General features: G+C 39.0%; 1 protein-coding gene across 6 annotated transcripts in view; it reads right to left on the reverse strand.

The window, feature by feature from the left end:
• Positions 1 to 1,249: 1,249 nt before the first annotated feature.
• Positions 1,250 to 22,119, reverse strand: part of Ddx60 (DExD/H-box helicase 60) — a 105,197-nt gene continuing 84,327 nt past the window's right edge. For 5 of the 6 annotated variants that reach the window (XM_021230177.2, XM_013117165.2, XM_021230175.2 and 2 more), the window contains exons 33-38: positions 13,958 to 14,079; positions 12,381 to 12,528; positions 10,870 to 11,012; positions 6,523 to 6,674; positions 4,923 to 4,985; positions 1,250 to 1,970 (exon numbers count right to left, since the gene is read on the reverse strand). In XM_021230177.2, coding sequence (XP_021085836.1) covers positions 1,871 to 1,970; positions 4,923 to 4,985; positions 6,523 to 6,674; positions 10,870 to 11,012; positions 12,381 to 12,528; positions 13,958 to 14,079 — 728 coding nt within the window. In that variant the 3' untranslated portion in view covers positions 1,250 to 1,870. Of the gene's footprint in view, positions 1,971 to 4,922; positions 4,986 to 6,522; positions 6,675 to 10,869; positions 11,013 to 11,058; positions 12,086 to 12,380; positions 12,529 to 13,957; positions 14,080 to 22,119 lie in introns of those variants that run through there. The other variant, XM_040742239.1, reaches the window with a different exon arrangement.

Below are 22,119 nucleotides of genomic sequence, written 5' to 3' on the forward strand. Positions count from 1 at the left end.
TTTTGTATTCTTTGTTTGACACCCTTTTCAGATAAATAGTTTACAGGTGTTTTCTCTGGTTCTGTTGGTGGTGTGCTATGCAGAAATTTAAAGCTTGATATAATCTTGTCAACTTGTTAATATTAGAGTCATGTTTTGAACTTTATTTGCCTAAAACAATACTGACCTGTGTTCTTCTGTAGACAGTCATGGGAGTTAACTCCATGCATAGAGACCTAGGAGACAGGGTAAAACTTGTCTACCTTGAACTCACTTTCTCCAATGTAGAACCTGCTTAAGCCTGGGACACTTTTCCATGTATGAAACCTGTCAACTTGGAGTGAAGAGCATCATGGTCCAACATACCATTTCTCTTATTTTCTGTTTTTCTCTTCTCTGAGGCCCAGTGAATCATCATAACCTCTGCCTGGTTCTAAAGTATTCTAGAAAAATACCTTACCACTTCATAGTTTTTGTACATTTTCTGATCTCCACCTTTTGCTGATGTAAAACCCACTCTTGAGAACTTGTTCCTGCTTACTCTTAGATTTAGCTAAAGACTAAAGAAGCAGGCCTCTCCAATTCCCAGAGGATTCACCTCAAAGATGTTACATATAATTCTGCACTTTCAAGAAGATTCCCAACAGCAAAAATGACCTCACTCTTCTAAAAATTTTGAAGCCAAATTAGTTTATACATATAGGGGAGCAAGAAAACTTCACTTCTGATCTGGATTCTTAAGTACAAGTGTTAAGTTAAAATTAACATGACAATAAATGTCACATTGTGTAACATTCTACTGGGTGGCAATTAGGAGGTGCTAGGCAGGACCCTGTTTTCTTTTTTTTAAGTGCCTTGCTTTACTGCACTGTTACAGCATTTAAATAATGAAAACAGTTTAAATGGCATGCCCCCACTACCACCACCATCAAGGAAGAGATTTCTAACTACACTCATGAAATAGCATATCATTTCTAATAATTAGAATTTTTCTGCTTCAGAAATAAATGAACCATAGCAGTTTTTTAAAAGCCACTAACATTTGCTTTTGTGACATCAGAAAGAGCATTGTTCAGTGAGACAACCGTGTGGCAGAAAAGACTCATCTTTGTCTTGAGGATTCAATGCTGTCATTCAAGTTGAGCATTTCAAATAGATGCTGGAGTTGAGAATTGAGGCTAAGGCATCGATTACAGAATGATTCTATGTAAATAATTATACAGAGTGGATGGTGATGTGCAAGTGAATAGATGAAAATATTTCACAGAAATGAAACCAAGGAAGTCATTATTTCAACAGTCATGTATATACAATTAAAATAAAGCAGAACAGTAGCTACATGTTTCCTTGTTAAAGCATCACACAAATTAAACAAAAACATTCATTTTTTTTACAAGTAGCTTATTTTTTAAGATGTACTATTTCAATAGCTAACTACCTAAGCAGTACAATCTCTTTATGTTGACTGGGAACAATATATTACATTTTCAGGATGCTACAATCATTTATTTCCTAATTTAAATAAATTTTTACATATATTAACAATGAAAATATTTAAATGCAATATTTGTTTGGGTCTCACAGAATGTAAAAAGTCTTCAAACATGTATATGCAAAATCCTGCATTTTCTCATTTAGTCCTCAATAATTTGGAGACATAAGCAGTTTTAGCTGATCATTTAAAGAAACCAAGACTTAGCCACACCAAGTAGCATGGCCAAGGGTGCTCAGAGTCAATCACAGCAAGTTCGATGCCAACTCTTTAACTCCAAACTGACTGCTCATTCCACTTCATTATGTGTGATTTTCTGATCAAGACACAAGAATAACAAATATATAACTTGCAAAGCTTCTATGGAGACATTTCCAGCGGTTTGCAAGGCTTTTCTTTTCACACTTTTTCAAACTTTTCCTGAAAGGACTCGGACAATTGTTCGAACGCTAAAACCACATTGTCTTCCTCATTTTCGCACAGTTCACGCAAGGAGACACTACAAATAGAAGATTACATATATTTATTAGTCAACTAAGGTGGAGTATTATTAAAAAAGACTGTCCTGTAAAGATGAAATAGTATTATCAAATTATAAGAAATATTAATAAGAAACAAGTTTAGTAACCAAATTATGTATATACAGAAAAGAAAAAGAAATGGGAAAACATGACAAGGTGTTCCATGCAGTGTCTCTATTAACAAAGAGTGATTAAAAGGCTACCAAATTCTATATCATTTGATCCTTGCTCCCTTAGGTAGCATACCACAAATTTCTTTTATTTTTTTCTGCATATCTCATGGACATACTTGTGTTTTTTCTGCATCTGTGTACAGAATATACTGTAATCTACTATGGAGAAGGAAAGCCTCCCTTTTCTAGGTAGGTGAGGAAAAAATGAATGTGGGATGTGGTCAGTAGAATAATGGTCCTCATCTAATTCAGATGCCCTCACCCAAGTCCTCAGAAACCTATACACATGTTAGGCCCCATGGCAAAGGGCAATTAACATCACAGATGAAGCCACAGATGATAGTTCATTTAGAACTCAGGTGGTTATGCTAGATTCTCTAGGTAGAATGGAATTCTCGAAAGTGCTCCTGGGTGTGGGGAAGGAGAGACTAATGTCATGGGAGTGAACTGTGGACATTTGATATGCAATTGTAGTTCTCTCTACTGAACATCCTTGGTCTCAAATCAGAAGGAAATGGTTAGCCTATGATGCAGGTGACCTCTAAAAGTTGGGAAATAGCTAAGGCTTTCCCCTAGAGTATCCAGATGCCTAATTTTACCCAGTGGAACACACTTTCGGCTTTTTGAGCTCCAGAATGGTAAGATGATACATGTGTACAGGTTTATGCCATTCTGTGATAATTTGTTACATCAGCATTAAGAAACTCATGTACAGGCATGAGGGGAAAGAAGAATAGCAGAACTGAACAATTCCTAGTGAGGAGCCTTGGTTGAATTCAAGCACAATCTGGCATCTTAGTTACCGTTCATTGTTTCATGTTTTGTTCCAACTAGAGATCCATCTTCCCCAGGTCTTTATTGGTATACCACCAAAAATGAAATATCCATCTGCAGCATTAAGTTCCCCCTAATTACAGACTAGTCATTGTGATTATGTCCTCTGGAAGATGTCCACAACAAATATAAATTCTAACTCACTGCTTTTTTTTACTTCCCCACAAATGTCATTTTAACACTGTAGAGTGTGTGTGAGTGAGTGAGAGAAAGAGAAAGAGAGAGAGAGAGAGAGAGAGAGAGAGAGAGAGAGAGAGAGAGAGAGAGAGAGAGAGGGAGGGAGAGGGAGAGAGAGATTAACAATAATTTAAGCCTTGGTCATCATGACCCACTTTATGAACTTCAGTATTAATGTTTCAATTATAAATATTTGTCAAGTTAATATTCTGTGTCATATTTCCTTAATTCCGACCATCATTCATTTCTGACCACCCTTACTGTTACAGACTGAGACAATCTGACACATCTCTACCATATTTACAATCTGTAGATATATGCCACACTCACTCTTATTGCCCTGTCTCCATGATGCTCAAAATATGTAGCCAAAATTCTAAAATCTAACATTGAATTATCTTCCTGAAACAGACTCGAGTTTCTCTGGAGCCATAAGCCAAAATAAGTGCTTTTTCCTATAAGTTGCCTTGTTCATGGCATTTTATCACAGTCACATAATCGTAGCTAATACAAGGACTGTAAGGTTTGTCTTTTCCCAAAAGGCTAGCAATAGATTTAACAATCCTTGTACCTCAAATGTTTGAAAGTGTCTCAAAACAATAACACCCACACTGGTTAGGTTAATGGATGAATGTTTATTTTTTTCAGCCTGAATTTGGACACAGCTCTAGTATTTCTGGAGGCTTCTGTACTGTTCTTATGGTTATAACATGGGTAACTAGAAGCCACCTTGCATAGAGATGCTATCAGTGGTTCTCAACCTATGCGTCTTGACCCATTTGGAGGTCATGTATTAGATATCTTGCATATCATATATTTACATTGTGATTCAAAGCAACAGCAAATTTTTAGTTATGAAGTAACAATAAGATATTTTTGTAGTTGGGGAGTCACCATATCAGGAGAAACTTGATTAAAGGGTTGCAACATTAGGAAGGTTGAAAATCACTGTTATAGATGGACAAAGATACTCCCTTCTGCTCTTGTATGTGCCAAATCCACTCTGCATATAAAAAAAAATCCGTATAGGCCTAATTCAGCTCTGATAAAGGAAATAAAACAAAGAAATGCTTATTAAGGAAGTATAGTGATGAGATTTATGGTTACTGTGATAAAATAAAGAACCCCTGTTAAAGTGTTGAAATGAAGTTAGATTTGAGGGGTTAGGATGATGGTCTGTTAACTAGGTAACATTATATGGCCCCTGGAGCCTAAGGATGGAGTGCTCACGTAAAGCTTGATATTGCTTGTGATTTACTGGGCTTTGTTGCAGATCAAAACAGGAAGTGACTATGCACTGGCAGTCAGGGAAATCCTGAAGAAAAATACAGGGTACAGCAAGACATTCAAGAGCAAGCACATGCTATACCCTAGAGGCCTGACAGCATCTCAGAAACCTCACATATTTAACATGAGTTTACAATGGGGCTCATTGATAATATTAGGTTCTGGGATCAGTGATTTCCTGGAATAGTTTTCTGTTCGTGTGTAGTTCCTGAGTGTGAGACTCTATTTGCATGGCCCTTAATCTATAAAATAGTATGAAATTAATTATAATACAGAACATAGTCATGAGTTTGTGGAGATGGAGAACTCTACAAATCCTCTGGGAAATTGAAATATGTGGTATGTAACAGGCTCAATGACACTTTTACATACCTGGATCATGAAAAAAATCCCAACATGTTCAAATTATAATTAAATTTCTGAAAAAATAGGAAAGTAATATTTAAGCGCATAACATACCTGATAGATTTAATGGTAAGGAAAAAATCTTTCAACATCTGGTAAGCTGCCCCTTGATGTATCCTAAACAACAAAAAAAACTGAAATTAATTACACAAAGTTATTTACTATTATTGCTTACACCAATAAATTACATCTGTCTTAGCCATAATCACGGTTGATTGTTTGTTTTGGGGAGCTTGTTTGCTTTTGTTTTGTTTTGTTTTTTTACAATGGTTGGCTCATTGTAATTGGTCAAAGTCGTGAGAATAAGTGACTATGAGCATTAATACATATTTGGAACATCTATGTCACCCCACCAAGGCAGGACATCACAGAAGAGAACACAAAAGGAACTAAGAGATGGATGTAAGGGGAATGCCGTGAAATGGAGTCTTCTGGGCATGGCATTATTTATGAACTCACAGCAGCTAAGGTTGCCTGCAAAAGATTGGGACCATTAACTTTCACTCATGGATGAGAGATAGGTTCATGGATAACTAGTTTCCCAAAGGAGGCACAGGACTCTATGAGCTGAAGAAGGGAAAATCGTTTATCTTTATTACTGTAGTCACAGGTGTGTCCCCGTGCTCCACACCCATGCAGGCAGCCCTGGTAAAACTCAGTGTGTCCCACAACAAAAAACAAAACAAAATTCGAAGACTCAAAAATGGGAGGCTGATTTGCTGGGTTTAAGGGATACCATTGAGAAGATATACAAAAATGTGGGGGAGGGGGTTGTAGTCATAATGGTCTCTATACAGATATGAATTGTCAATGGATAAGCTTGAAAAACAAAAATATAATCTGCTAATGCAACGGATATTTTATTCTCAATAGTAAATCAGGTTTAATAGACAAGAGTGTTCCAGGTTTCTGAAGACTATCAAAACCTTTCATTCCTTAACGTAATCAGGATTGCTCAATTTTTATGTCAACTGTATGTTATTTCTTTAGTGTATTTGCCTCTATATGTATGTATTTAGCACAATATTTTCCCACTCAGATATATTTTCCTGAATATTTCCCTGCATGTGACTATCTGATATGCTTGGCATGACTAATTGTTTCTTGAAATTATCAAGGGAGAAGATACCAGTTGACATAGTCAAACCTCACAAGGGATTCATCCTTACAGAAGTCCAGTGCATATGTTTTAAGTGGCAGTTTTGTTCAATGGCTGTCCAACTTTTGGGGCCAAACCACTGTGTCTACAGCAATTGTATGCAGAGTGGCCTAAACAATTCTTGGTCCTGCTTATACTTATAGAAATGGCTTCCCTGGCAACAAACTAAAATAATTGTCTCAGAATCAGATATGTAAATTAGATACATTATATTCTCTCAGACATTAAGCAATGTCAGGTTGATATTAGTCATTAAAATACCGAGTAATACCTAATTAGAACTGTAATATAAAGATATATCCAAATATTCACAAAGATTCATTTAGAGCATATACTTAGGTCAAGTGAATTGGCCTAAATGCCAAATTTTTGCTAACAAACTAGAAATAAAAATACTATAGAATATGTCATCATCTTTTCCATCAGTCTGAAAGTGAAAAGCTAAGACGCTTGGCAGGGCTAATGATTTCTTGGAATTATCAGGAGAGAACATACCCATTGTCCTGTTCTAATCCCACAAGGGACCCATGCTTGTAGAAGTCAAGGGCATATGCATTAAGCGGCATTTTTCTTCCTGTATTATCCAATCTGTGTGGCCACAGCACTGGAGCTTGAGTGTGGTTGATACCAATTGTGTGCAGAATGACCTAAAAAATAGAATTTTTGAATGGTTGCTCACATGGACAGAAGGCCTGTGGCTTAGAATGTGCAGTCATTTTATCCTCAGCAATGCTTCTCAAGAACACTCTGTCTGTAGAAGAGTGGGTGCTGCTGCACACACCGAGATGGTGCATCCAAGGCTATGGCTTAACTTTACCTGTGAAGAGGACTGCCCCAATTGCATGGGGATGGAAAACCTACCAGTCTTGCAGGGATAGAGCAAGACTGACTAGGAAAGTAAAGCTAATTGAAGGATTTTAAAGTCTCCTTAACAATCCAGAGAATACATTTACTCTTTACTCTTTGCTCTTTAGGGGCCTGCCACCCAGCTCCCAAATAAATACACAGAGGCTTATTCTTAGTTATGAATGTCCAGTCTTAGCTTGACCCATTTCTAGCCAGCTTTCCTTAACTTCAATTATCCTATCTAATTTTTTACCTCTGGGAGTTTACCTTTCTCTGTTTCTGTATACCTTTCTTTACTTCTTACTCCATGGCTTGCTGTGTAGCTGGGTTGCTGTCCCCTGGAGTCTTCCTCCTTATTCTGATCCTCGATTGCTCTCATCAGATTTATCCTCCTAATTATTCTCTCTGCCTGCCAGCCCCTCCTATCCTTTCTCCTGACTCACTATTGGTCATTCAGCTCTTTATTAGTCCAATCAGGTGTTTTAGACAGGCAAAATAACATAGCTTCACAGAGTTAAACACATGCAGCATAAAAGAATGTAATACATCTTTGCATCATTAAGCAAACGTTCTACCACATAAACAAATGTAACACATCTTTAACAATACTACACAGCACTACAGTGTGTTTGGGAGTTATGGGTAGTATACATTCACATTTTAATATTTGTATTATCATACGACCCAGAAAATTTATGCCCAAGAGAGAGTTGAACACATTCATCAGACATTAATACCAACCCTATTTGCAGCAACGGAGAACTAAAAACAGACCAAACATCGACAGAAGGCAGAGTAATGCAAAGTGTTATATTATGAAGTATTATGGTGTGTGGAAAATAGATCAGAGCTTCATGTCAAAACATGTATGAATCTTACAGACACAAAATTAACGCAGGAAAAGATACTCTCAGGAGAATACAATTAACCATCCCTTCACTTTTTAAAAATAAACATTAGTATAAAATAATAGTCGTTTTTAAAAGGAAATCTTTTTAGAAGAATTTGGAAGCAGAGGAAATGAAATAAAGGAGAGGCACCCCAGCCACTTGAGACTACACTTCTGCTGCAATACCCTGGGAGTAAAGTGTCACAGTGTCCACCAGTCCCTGAAGGCAGAAATCCCCTTTCACTGTGGTATGGCTCCCAGGCACTGTAGTCTCCCACCTCAGGCCTCAAAGGCTGGCAGAAATCTTTCTGTTCAACCTATGACAAAATGCTTTTAACCCTTGATGCGCTCACGGGATGAGGTAACATTTCCATCCTGTCTATCAGACACAGATTAACCATCAAGCCTATTATAAATAGGTTTCTGAACTGGCCTTCAAGGCTCCTAAGGCATGCACCCCTGGGGACCCTTCAGCTTACTTCTGAAATCTTATTCAATAGCCAGGGGAACTTTTATTTATTTTCTCACACATGTCAATGAGGTAGTGGAGCAGAGAGTAGAACCAAGACCCACTAGGGAAATGTTAATAAAACAATTGGTTTGGGAAGTGTTTAATGCCCAACATGCAATGCGGTCACGGCAGTCTGCAATGGAAACGTTCACAAGTCCATACTGGCCGCAAGAGATCTTTACCCAGTAACAGACCCATTGTTGCCCTCACTGCTTCCTGGGATGCTCCTTGATGACAGGCAGAGAGCCAATGATACACCCAAGGGCCCCCAAATAGATAGGTCCTTCTAGAGATGTGGCAAAACAGGCCATCTGGGGTGTGACTGCCCCCGGGGGAAAACCTAGGTCCCCATATTCCAGATGGAACAAGAGATTTCATTGATCAAAGGATTGTAGATCTGGCCTGCCAAAGCACCTGCCCCTTTAAACTCCAGGCGTGGTGCTCCTTAGCTCCACCAGTAAGAGGACAAGAGGCTCAGCCTGGCCTACAAGCATTGGGCATCTCTACTAAGGAACACACCCCTGACCCTAGTGAGATGGAGAGATCCTATCTCCCTCCAGTGGCAGCCGCCAGCACCCCTGCTAACCCGTGGGTGAGGGTGCGCTTGTGTTTTTCCTCTGACTGCCAGTATGGGTCCAGGTAAGAGATGTGTGCCAGCCTGGGATCAACCTGCTTCCACCAAGGAGGAAATAACCCAGGATGAGTAATGTATATACTTCTCTTTCTTGCTTTCATTGACCCCCCCTCCTGCCCCCCAAAGATTGATTTATTAAGGCCAGAGGTTATGGCCTTTTACTCTTCATCTTTTTTTTTTAAGTTTGGCATAATATAAAAAGGCTATTTGATCCCTCCCAGATGCTTACACATGCCTTAATTGGCTAATTGGCCAGTGGTATTGCTAATGCTTATTCTCTTTAAATGTCTCCTGCAGCATATTCAACAGCAGTGGGCAGCACTAAGGCAACTCTTCAGGTGTTAATGGCTCTTAGGTATCCCTCTTCAAGTCCTCTGCAGGAGGTTATGCTTGCCTGTTTATTTGAACCTCAAAAGGCTACCACCTAGCCCACCACCCCCACCCAGGCAGCTCTCTGAAAATGAATGCACTTCAAAGGCTGGTAGTCAATGGCAGGTAAGAGCTTGTTGGGCAGGCAAAGCCAAGACAGGCACAGACACTGAGCCCTCCCGATTTGGGGTCAACCAGGCCTGAGCAGAGAACTCTGACTGGGAGGAGTGCCCATGTAAAAAATAAAAATGGGTGGGTACGCAGAAACTTAAGGCCTACCAGGCTGAGAGGGTGAGCCAACCTGGAGTTTGCCCAGTGCTGTCAGAAATCCTGATTGTGTCTAGCCAATGAGCGGCAGGCATGAGATGTCAAAGGATAGGAATGCCTGGGTGCTGGGAGGGTATATAAGGTTCTCCCCATTACTAAGTAAAGGGGTCTGTTGCTTGGCTTTTACCTGACTCCTAGTGTCTGTGCTGTTGACCCTATACCTTCTCACCCCCTGCTCCAAGGAGATGTTAGGACCCAGCAACACAAGTAAGTGAAATTTCAAGAGATTACCATAGTCCCTAATAAAATAAATCTATATGAAGTGATTTGGGTCAATCAAAATAGCAAGCTATGATCAAGTAACATGAGTCTAAATACCTATGTCACATGAAAGAAAGAAAAGCAGACACTATTTTCTGGAACTCCATGGGCAGCAAGGGTAAGTGAGAATGAGTTCATGCATACACCTATGTGCCTTCTGATTGATGCTGATATTATTACAGCAATGAGACACAGACTTTCTAGTTTATTCTCATTGTATCAGTACTGCCCTGAATTGCCACGGAAACTCATCTAAAAAGAAAGTAAAAGTGATGGTTGCATTTCATAAATCGAGTTAATTACATAATAAGTGGAAAGGGGAATTATTTTGCCATCCTCCTCTCCCTCCTCTTCTTCCTCCATCCCCTTCTCATCTTGAAACAGGAACGCCTTCTAACCACTGTCTGAAACTCATTATGTAACGGTCAAATTTGTAGCAGTCCTCCTGTCTCAGCATTTCCCGTGTTGGAATTATGGGCATGAGCCATTACATCCATCTTGGGAAAGAAAATTATAATAGTTAAAAATTATTATTGCTTTTGTCAATATACTTAACTGTGAATCTCTTACCTATCCAACTAGAGCTTTATAGTTATCCATACAAAATAAAGATATCAAAGCTCCTAAAATTTATTGGAATGTTTTTCTTGATGTGCCATGGTTGGCTGATTTACATGGGAGGCCTGCATTTTTCTGAAAACAAAGGTGAAGGAGTGGGTGACCGGTGGGTAAAGGGGGAGATTGGAGGAGGGACTGGAAGGAGAGGAGAGGAGGGAGGGAGGGAGGGAGGGAAAAAGGGAGGGAGGGAGATGAACCTAGGTTCTGTGATCCAGCTGGGAAAATTAGATAATTAATAGAAATCTTTTTCTTACAATGGAAAGTATATTTTTGTAAAGCCTATGTGTTAGTGTTCCACAGCTTCGACAGCAGTCTGTTACAATATACCATTCAGACTGGAACAAAAGCCCCACAGAGACTAACTAATAAACGTTACTCTTGACTTACATTATTTGAAACTCCTGGGTGAAGCAAATCCACATCAAAGTTTCCAGACAGACAAACAAATGGGGAAACTGCCACCCTTCCTTCCCTGCAGTTCATCAAGTGAGATACGAGTGGCGAATCTTCACATTCTTGACCTGTGAATTCTGATCAGAGTAAGTTGAAATGATTCCTTGTTGTTCCTTGTTGCTGCTGTTCTTTTTGTTTTTGTTTGTTTGTTTGCTTGCTTGCTTGTTTGAGACAAGGTCTTATTATTATGTATCTTCAGCTGGCCTAGAACTCTCTGTGTAAGCCAGACTGATCATTGACATCTCCCTGTCCTCCAGAGATCCCCTTGCCTCTGAGTCCTGAATTTAAAGGTCGGCAACACCATAATTTCCTTGCATGGGAGCTAAACCAAGCTACGAAAGGAAGCCATTGGACCTAACAGAGACCATATCACAATGAAGAAAAATTGCTATAACACATACTGAATGCCCAAGCCATTTTGAGAGGGGATATTTCCATTTAATGTTAGCCTTTAGAGTTGACATCACTATTGAAAAAAATACATACTACACTTTTGATCAGTCAAAAGTGAATTAAACTAGAAAGTTTTCTAACTAAACTCTTACCTTTAGAAACTTTCCCCCACTGAATTCAGACGTGGCCTTCGAACTTTTTCAGACAGTGTTCTCTCTGGGTACAAACATGCCTAATTTTTCTTAGCTTTCCAGATCTGACAAGATTGGGCATGCTTATTGATATCTGTTCTTGTTCATGATGCCCCTACATTTATAGTCTAAGAGGGTACACACTCTACTTCATTGATTTCCCCAACTGGAGATGTTAAGCTATAGTGAACCTCCAATATTTTTCCCCAGTCAAAGTTTTGTATCTCTGTCACCCTTTACTATTTATGGTCTCTTAGAAGACTTCTGTCTATTGGTTATAAACAAGAACAACAAAATAGAACAATTTCCCCATATACTAAGCCCTACTTCAAGGTATTTATATGCCCTAATCATTTAAAAATAGTCATTTGAATCTCAATAATACTAAAAAATACCATTCTCTATTTCAAGTGTCCATTGAAAAAGCAAGGACATTATTTGGCATCACTTGCCTGAATTTCAGCAGTAAGAATTAGCAGATGATGGTCACCATCAAGCCTCTCCTCAGAAGTCCTCACAGAATTCATCTTCTTTCTCTTAGCTCAGAGAAATCCCTGCTCCTCTTTCTAGGATTGACCCAAAGTCAGCCCTCAATCAAAACAGTTTATAGATGATTCTACTTGGTTTTAGTTTCATTCTCCACTGCCCTTTTAACTGTCAATCACCAACCAACTTCCTTTTTTTTAAGCTGAAATAACCCAATATTTCTAAGGCAAGCTGACTTTCTAGATTGGCAACCTTCAGAAATAAAAATGGTAGAGCTGGAGCTCCACCACTGACATGCATCCCTAACACCCATATCACCTATCTTGGGCAACAATATTACTCAACTGCTCCACAGTGGAACTAAAACACCCTTACCAATTTTTGACAAGGGGAGTTGATATTCCTGCTTCATATCAGCCAATCGAGACACAATTAGCAGAAAAGCAGCAAAGTCCTTGGTCACTTGCATGTTGTATTCAAGCAGGGCCTCACTGAAGTCCTCTGGGAGGTCATCAAGGAACACCTAAAAGCCAAAGAGAGGAGAATACCTTCTGTAAAAGCTGAGTATTTGGAGCAATGAAGGTAAAAGACTACATGGATAATTCTATTGTTTTCAGTAAAGCCACATTTTCTCCCTTTTTTGGTTGAACTGAGGTTAATACTTTTTGTTCTTACTTGGACTTGTAAAAAAAAATACTCATAACATTTACTCTGATGCTACTTGATCAAAATAACTTTTGTAAAAGTAGAAGCATGTCCTCACCTGCCACCAGACCCATGGAATAATTTCAGAGGATCTAGGGACACGTTTCTAGAGCAAGGATGATAAACCATAAAGCAAGGAAGATAAACCATATTTTCAGGCCTGGAATCAGCTGCACCTGGTTGAAAGGTTTTGAAACTCTCACTGTGCTAACACTGTTAATTATTTTTCAACTTGTATGCATGAAAGTGCTGTGTTTCGAATTTTCTTTTTTTTTTTTTGTAGTTTTGTGATAGCAAACTACAACGTAGAAAGAATGCCCACACAAAACATCTTCATTTACAACTTCTGACCTGAAGAACTGTGAAGAAAAGAATTCTGCCTTTGTCATTCATACCATTAGAGCTGCACAAGGAAGTTACATGAATATTCCTGAGAGAATCAACTCAACGCACCATAAGGAGCAGAAAGGATGCCACAAGTTATCTCATGGAAATAAATACAACTGTTTTAACTAAATGGACAGATGCACCTTTTCAAAAATGTTCAAGCAAGATAAAAATATTCAAATTGGAAAACTGTTTCTAAGATTTTGACTCTAGGAGTTAAAGGACAATTTCCCAGATAATTTTGCAATACTTTCTCAGAGATGATACTATGACATATCCCAAGACACACATTCAACAATGAGAATGGCTTTGGGACTTAAATGTATAATCACATGCATTTTCCATGTATATGCTCATGAATATGTGTGTGGATGCTCTCCACTTTACTTTTTGAAACAAGGTATCTCACCATATCTAGAGTTCTGCAATTAGGCTAGGCTGCACCAGCCAACCCCAGGGTTTTACATTTCTCTGCCTTTTTAGCACTGGGAGTACAAGGAGTGTTACCATGTACATCTTTTCATATGGGCCTGGGAATCCACACTCCAATCCTTTTGCTTGCACGGCAAGCACTGTATCAAGTCATCTTCCCAGGCCCTGTACACCTTTTCATTAATGCTATATTTAGATGTAATCAATTAAAAACAAGAATATACTTTCATCCTATTTCTCCTCAAGGCAGATAATCTTTGAACAGAGCAACTCTGAGTTACAGATAAACGTCACACTATTTGCAAAAGGAAAACACTAGTATGTAAAATACATTAATTATCCCATATTCATAAAATCCTATTTCTGCTGAGTCATTTCTGACATAATCTGTATGCTATTATTAATTAATTTTATCAGAAGATTTTTACCTTTGATTGATAAAACTTTATGTTAGCATCTTGGAACTTTGCCGGAATATGTGTTCTTCCAAACAGATTTGCCAATACTAAAACCAGCTTTTCCATTACATCTTCAGAAAAACGTTTTGAGCCTGCATAAAACAAAAGTTCCATGTTGTATATGTGATAATGGTTACATGGATTTCTTTTTTTTTTCTTTTTTTTTTTTTTTTGGTTTTACGAGACAGGGTTTCCCTGTATTGTTTTGGAGGCTGTCAGACCAGCCCGGCCTCAAACTCGTAGAGATCTGCCTGCCTCTGCCTCCCGAGTGCTGGGATTAAAGGCGTGCGCCACCACCGCCCGGCTGATATTTTTCGTCTTTAAAACAATTGTAATGTTTATTTCATAGCAGCTGTAGGACATCTTCAGCTGCAGACACTTCTCGCATGAGCCTTTTTATTCCTGCTTTTACCTCAATTAACATCTTTATGTTTCCTAATACAAATCATCCTACGTTCTCATCCACAGTTTCCTTGCTTCAACCTGTCTCCCAGTGGATGACTAAATTTATGACAATGCTCCTTGTCTTTGCCAGTGTTCTGTGGTTGTAAAGAGACACAATGACCATGGCAACTCTTACCAAAGAAAGCATGGAGTTGGGCTTCCTTACAGTTTCAAAGGTTTTGTGCAGTGTCGTCACGGCAAAGAACATGGTAACGCACAGGCCAACATGGTGTTGGAGAAGGAGTTGAGAGGTCTATGGCTACATCACCAGGAATGAGAAGACAGCAAGAGCCACTGGTCCTGGCTTAAGCATTCAAAACCCCGAAGCTCACCCACAATGACATATTTTGTCCAACAAGGCCACACTTACTCCAACAAGGCCATATCTCCTTATCCCTCTCAAATAGTGCCATTCCCAAAAGACCATGCATTCAAACATATGATCCTGTGGGGGCCATTACTACTCAAACCACCACCGAGATCCTGCAACTGTAACTGCTAGTTGCTGTTGGACCCTTCCCCTATAGGGACTGCTGTCCAGCTTGCGCCTAGGAGCAAGATAATCCTGTTCCCCTCCTTCCAATTAGGCCTGTATGCAAGTTCCTGTTTTCTGCCCATCCTTATTGTCTGAATTAAAATTCCTGTTATCTGCCCATCCTTATTGCCGGAGGGTACTGGGAATGTGAGCTTCTGACCTTGGTAGTTTTCCACCGTGCCTGCTGACTAGTATATAATGCTCCCCTCTTGTTACAATAAATGTCATTCTCCTTGAAAGAATAAGACATGCTGTCTTTTTTCTTCATTTTAATCCCCAGCCCCTTGCCAGAATCCTTGAGAAGTGTTGTAGCCTGAGATTGCTACAAGTTGCCAAGTTTATGAGGAGCTACATTGGATCCATAAGCAGCATTACTACCTGCTCATCACTGAAATGGCTTTCCCCATACACCTGTAGATATAGGTGGGTTAAATTCCTACAATTCTTTAGTAATAATTTAAAATCCTTACCACTGTTCCAGTAAAGAGAACTTCACATTAACTTCCAAAGTTATTCTAAATTTAATCAAAATACACAATGTTTTAAATAATTTTTGAACTTTTGGAAATCATTTTGAAATAAATTCTCTAATATGAATGTTTTTAACTTTTTTCAATAGTGTCACATTTTTTTCATTTATTTTATGATATAAATAAACCTGCTTTCCTATTGGATTTAAGTCAAGCATTGATGTAAAAAGAAAAAAAGGTAAAAAGGTCAATAGGATCATATCCCTATTATATACTCAACCATCCCAAGTAATTTAAAATTCCTTTGTTGATAATCAGGTTGATACACAAAGGAAGCTGAGTTGGAACTATGGAAATGAAGAACTACGTAATTCCTCTTACCCACTTGTTTTATAATATTCCCCTTTCTTTTTTCTTATTCCCTGATGCCTATACATTTCTTAAGATTCAATTTATTAGTGATTTTCTGGACTTGGCAGGGGCTTTTGAAAGTAGTGACATACTTCCTCTAAAAAGACGGCCTTTCCTAACCCTTTCAAACAGTGCCACTCCCTTCTGACCAAGTATTCAAATCTATGAGTCTATGGGGTCTGTATTCATTCAGACTACCACATTCCACTTCTCACTGCCTATAACAGATTTGTAGCCATATCATAATGTTAAATGCATTCAGTCCAAGTTCAAAGGCCCCTGTAGTTTATCACAGTCTCAACACTGTTTAAAATTTCAAATGTCAGTGTCTCGTATGAAACTCAAGGGAATCTCTAAGCTGTAACTCCCTATAAAATTAAAATAAAAAATCTGGTCATGACACCCATGGCAGAGGGCAGAGGTGAGCACCCACTGGGTCCCCATCTTAGACACAAATTCCTCCAGCTTGCCCTCTCTCAAATCCCCTGGATTAGGGACTGCAACCAGGTCGGATCCCCCCCAAGGACAGCCAAGCGACCAGGAGCCTGAGAGAGAGCTGGTCCACTTCCACCCACACTCAGGGCAGAGGGCAGAGGAAACAGAGCAGAGGCCAGAGAGTATTGCATTTGCTTGCATCCACTGAAAGGGAACCCTGGTCCCTTACCCACCAGGAGAGGAAGAGACTCTTTCTACAGACACTGGAAGAAGTGATGGGGAAAAGGCAATATAAAAACACACTCAGCAACAGAAAAACAAATAGGACACCGCCAGAGTCTAGAGATTCTACACCAGTAAGAACTGAACCCCCCAATGCAGCTGAAGCAGAAGGGAATGACATTAAAAACACCTTCATGAAAATGATAGAGGCCCTCAAAGAGGATGTGAGAAAATCCCTTAAAGAAATGGAAGAAAAAAAACAAACCCAAAATGCAAGAAATAAAAGAAAAAACAAACCAAAAATCCCAACAAATACAAGAAAGGGAGAAAAACGCAAAGCAAAAATTACAGGAAACAATTCAAACAGTGCAAGGGTTGAAAGCTGAAATAGAGACAATAAAAAAACACAGTCTGAAGGAATGCTGGGAATAGAAAAACTGGGGAAGTGGTCAGGTACTACAGATGCAAGCATAACCAACAGGAAACAAGAGATGGAAAAGAGAGTCTCAGGTTGAAGACACGCTAGGAGAAATAGATTCATCAATCAAAGAAAATCTTAAGTCCAACAAGTCCCTAAGTCAAAATATCCAGGAAATATGGGACACTGTGAAAAGACCAAACCTAAGAAAAATAGGTATAGAAGAAGGAGAAGAAACTCAACTCAGAGGGACAGAAAACATATTCAACAAAATCATAGAAAAAACTTTCCCAACCTAAAAAAAGACATGCCAATGAATGTACAAGAAGCTTACAGAATACCAAAAAGAGTGGACCACCAAAAAAAGTCTCATTGCCACATAATAATCAAGACCCCAAGCATACTGAATAAAGAAAGAATAGGTCAAATAACATATGAAGGCAAACTTCTCCATGGAAACCCTGAAAGCCAGAAGGTCCTGGACAGATATTCTACCAACAATAAGAGACCACGCATGCCAGTCCAGACTACTATACGCAGCAAAGCTTTCAATCACTATAGATGGAGAAAACAAGATATCCATGACAAAACCAGATTTATATATATCCACTAACCCAGCCCTACAGAAAGTCCTGGAAGGAAAACTCCAATCCAAGGAAGTTAACTGCAATGAGAAAAACTTATGAAATAGATAATCCCACTTTACCAACACCCAAAAGAGAAAAGGTGTGGAAATCCACACACAATTCCACCAAGAACAGCCATTCCAAAACAAATGAGAACAAACAATCAAAGGTCACTAATATCCCTCAATATTAAGGTCTTAACTTGCCCATAAAAAGGCACAGGCTAACAGAATAGATTCGAAGACAGAACCCATCCTTCTGTTGCATACAAGAAACACACCTCAGCCTCAAAGACAGACATTACCTCAGAGTTAAGGGTTGGGAAAAGATTTTCCAATCAAATTGTCCCAAGAAACAAAAAGGAGTAGCAATCCTAATATCTAACAAGCTAGACTTTAAACTGAAAGCAATCAAAAGAGATGAAGGAGGTCATTTCATATTCATCAGAGGAAAAATCCACCAAGATGAAATCTCTGTTCTGAACATCTATGCCCCAAAAACAAAGGTATCCATATTTGTAAAAGAAACATTACTAAAACTCAAACCACACATAAAGCCCCATACACTTATAGGGGGAGACTTCAACACCCCACTGTCAACACTAGACAGGAATGCCAGACAGAAACTAAACAAAGAAGCAAAGGAACTAATAGAAGTTATGACTCAATTGGGTTTCAAAGACATCTATAGAACATTCCATCCAAACACAAAAGAATATATCTTCTTCTCAGCACCACATGAAACCTGCTCAAAATTTGACCACATTCTTGGCAACATAGCAAACCACAACACGTACAAAAAATTGTAATAACTCCATGTATCTTATCAGACCACCATGCTTTAGAGTTCAACAACACCAAAAATTGCAGAAACCCTACAAACTCATGGAAATTGAATAATGTGCAATTGTACCACTCCTGGATCAAAGAAGAAATAAAAAAGAAATTAAAGACTTCCTAGAATTCAATGAGAATGAAGACACAACATATCCAAACTTATGGGACACTTTGAAAACTGTGCTAAGAGGAACGTTCATAGCACTAAGTGCCCACACAAAGAAACTGGAGAATAGTTACACCAGAGAACTAACAGCACAGCTGAAAGCTCTAGAACACAAAGAAGCAAACTCCCCCAGGAGGAGTAGAGCCAGGAAATAATCAAATTGAGTGCTGAAATCAATAAAGTAGAAACTAGGAAAGCAATACAAAGAATCAATGTAACAAAGTGTTTGTTCTTTTAGAAAATCAACAAGATAGACAAATCTTTATCCAAACTCACCAAACAGCAGAATGTGAACATGCAAATTAACAAAATCAGATATGAAAAGGGATACATAACAACGGACATTGAGGAAATCCAGAGAATCATCAGGTCATACTTTGAAAAGGAAATGGCCAACTTCCTGGATAGATATCAACTGCCAAAATTAAATCAAGAACATATAAGCAATTTAAATAGACCTATAACCCCTATGGAAATAGAATCAGTCATCAAAAGTCTCCAAACCAAAGAAAGCCCAGGAATAGATGGCTTCCGTGCAGAATTCTACCAGAAATTCAAAGAACAGCTTATACCAATTCTCCTCAAAGTATTCCATGCAATAGACGCAGAAGGGTCTTTGCCAAACTCTTTTTACGAGGCTTCAATAACATTGATACTCAAGCCTCACAAAGACACAACTAAGAAAAAGAACTTCAGACCAATTTCCCTCATGAACATTGATGCAAAAATACTCATTAAATACTGGCAAATCTGATCCAAAAACACATCAGAAAACTTATCCACCATGATCAAGTAGGCTTCATTCCAGGGATGCAGGGATGGTTCAACATATGAAAATCCATCAATGTAATTCACCATATAAACAAGCGGAGAAACAAAAATCACATGATCATCTCACTAGATGCTGAAAAAGCCTTTGACAAAATCCAACACACCTTTATGATACAGGTCTTGGAGAGATCTGGGATAACAGGAACATACCAAAACATAATAAAAGCTTTATACAGCAAACCAACAGCCAACATCAAACTAAATAGACAAGGCAATTCCGCTAAAATCAGGAACAAGGCAAGGCTGCCCCCTCTCTCCATACCTCTTCAATAGTGTACTCAAAGTTCTAGCTAGAGCAATAAGACAACAAAAGGATATCAAGGAGCTACAAATTGGAAAGGAAGAGGTCAAACATTCACTATTTTCAGATGATATGATAGTTTACATAAATGACCCAAAGAACTCTTCCAGGGAACTTCTACAGCTGATAAACACCTTCAGCAAAGTGTCAGGCTATAAGATCAACTCAAGAAAATCAGTAGCCCTACTATATACAGACAATAAGAGGGCTTAGAAATAAATCAGAGAAATATCACCCTTTGCAGTTGCTACACACAACATAAAATGCCTTGGGGTAATGCTAACCAAATAAGTGAAAGACCTCTATCACAAGAACTTTGAGTCTTTAAAGAATGAAATTAAAGAAGACACCAGAAAATGGAAATATATCCCATGCTCTTGGATAGGTAGGACCAATGTAGTAAAAATGGCAATCCTGCCAAAAAGCAATCTATAGACTCGATACAATCCCCATCAAAATTCCAGCACAATTCTTCACAGACCTTGAAAGAACAATTCTCAACTTTATATGGAAAAACAAAATACCCAGAATAGCCAAGACAACCCTGCTCAAAAAACTAACATCTGGAGGCATCACCATCCTCAACTTCAAGCTCTATTATAGAACTATAGTCCTGAAAAACCTTTGTATTAGCACAAAAATAGAGAGGTAGACCAATGGAATCGAATTGAACACTCTGAGATTAATCCACACATCTATGAACAGCTGATTTTCGACAAAGAACCTAAAACTATACAATGGAAAAAAGATATCATCTTCAACAAATAGTGCTGGCATAACTGGATATTGGCATGTAGAAGACTGCAGATAGACCCATGTCTATCGCCATGCACAAAACTTAAGTACAAATGGATCAAAGGCCTCAACATAAATCCAGCCACACTGAGCCTGCTAGAAGAGAAAGAGGGAGGTATCCTTGAACAAATTGGTACAGGAGACTGCATCCTGAACATAATACCAGTAGCACAAACACTGAGATCGACAATTAATAAATAGGACCTCCTGAAACTGAGTAACTTCTGTAAGGCAAAGGACACAGTCAGCAAGACAAAAAGGCAACCCACAGATTGTGAAAAGATATTCACTAATCTCACATCTGACAGAGGGCTGATCTCCAAAATTTACAAAGAACTCAAGAAGCTACTCTCCAGAACACCACAGGACTCAATTAAAAAGTGGGGGACTGAACTAAATAGAGAATTCTCAACAGAGGAGTTTAAAATGGCTAAGAGATACTCAAGAAAGTGCTCAACATCCTTAGCCATTAGGGAAATGCAAATCAATACAACCCTGAGATATCATCTTACTCCTGTTAGAATAGCTAAAATCAAAAACACCAATGACAGATTATGCTGGAGAGGATGTGGAGAAAGGGGAACACTTGTCCATTGCTGGTGGGAGTGTAAATTTGTACAGCCACTTTGGATATCAGTATGGAGATTCCTCAGGAAAATGGGACTCACTCTACCACAAGACCCAGCAATCCCATTCTTAGGCATATACCCCAAAGATGCACATTCTTACAACAAGGACATCTGTTCCACTATGTTCATAGCATCATTATTTGTAATAGCTAGATCCTGGAAGCAACCTAGATGCACCACAATTGAAGAGTGGATACAGAAAATGTGCTACATTTATACAATGGAGTACTACTCAGCAGAAAAAAAATGGAATCTTGAAATTTGCAGGCAAATGGACGCAATTAGAAGAAACCATCCTGAGTGAGGTAACTCAGTCACAAAAAGACAAACATGGTATGGACTCACTCATATATGGATTTTAGACATGAATCAGGGCAGTGTCAGCCTACAATCGCAGGGTCAGTGAGTCTGGGAAGCAGGGATATATGCATTATACCCCAGAGAAGTGGAAAGAGGCAAGATCTCCTGAGCAGATTGGGAACATGGGGAGAGGGGAGAGGGAACCAGGAAAAAGAGAGGGGGATAAGAGAAGGGTAGAAGAAGACATGGGGGATCAGGATGGTTGAGTCAGGGTAAGAATAGAGGAGATCAGGATGTGAGCTACCATAATAGTTGGAGTCATTATAGCTTTGAGGAGAGAGCTAACACTAGTGAGATTTCTAGAGATCTACAAGGATAACACCAACTGGAAAACTAAGTAATAGTGGAGAGACTACATTGATGGCCCCTACCTGATGATAAGGTTGATGACTACCTTATATGACATTCTAGAACCTTCATCCAGTGACTGATGGAAGCAGAGACAGACACTCACAGCTAAACACTGAACTGACTTCCTGGAACCCAGTAACAGAGATGGAGGAGTGATGAGCAAAGGGATCAAGACCGTGCTGGTGAAACCCACAAAGACAGCTGATGGGACAAAGGGGAGCTCTTGAATCCCAGACTGATGATGGCTAAGAGGCCAACAGGGAACTGATCCATACTCCATGGGTGTAGTGTCAGTGAGGAAG

This window comes from Mesocricetus auratus, unplaced genomic scaffold (assembly GCF_017639785.1).
Source record: "Mesocricetus auratus isolate SY011 unplaced genomic scaffold, BCM_Maur_2.0 Super-Scaffold_6731, whole genome shotgun sequence".
NCBI lineage: Eukaryota > Metazoa > Chordata > Mammalia > Rodentia > Cricetidae > Mesocricetus > Mesocricetus auratus.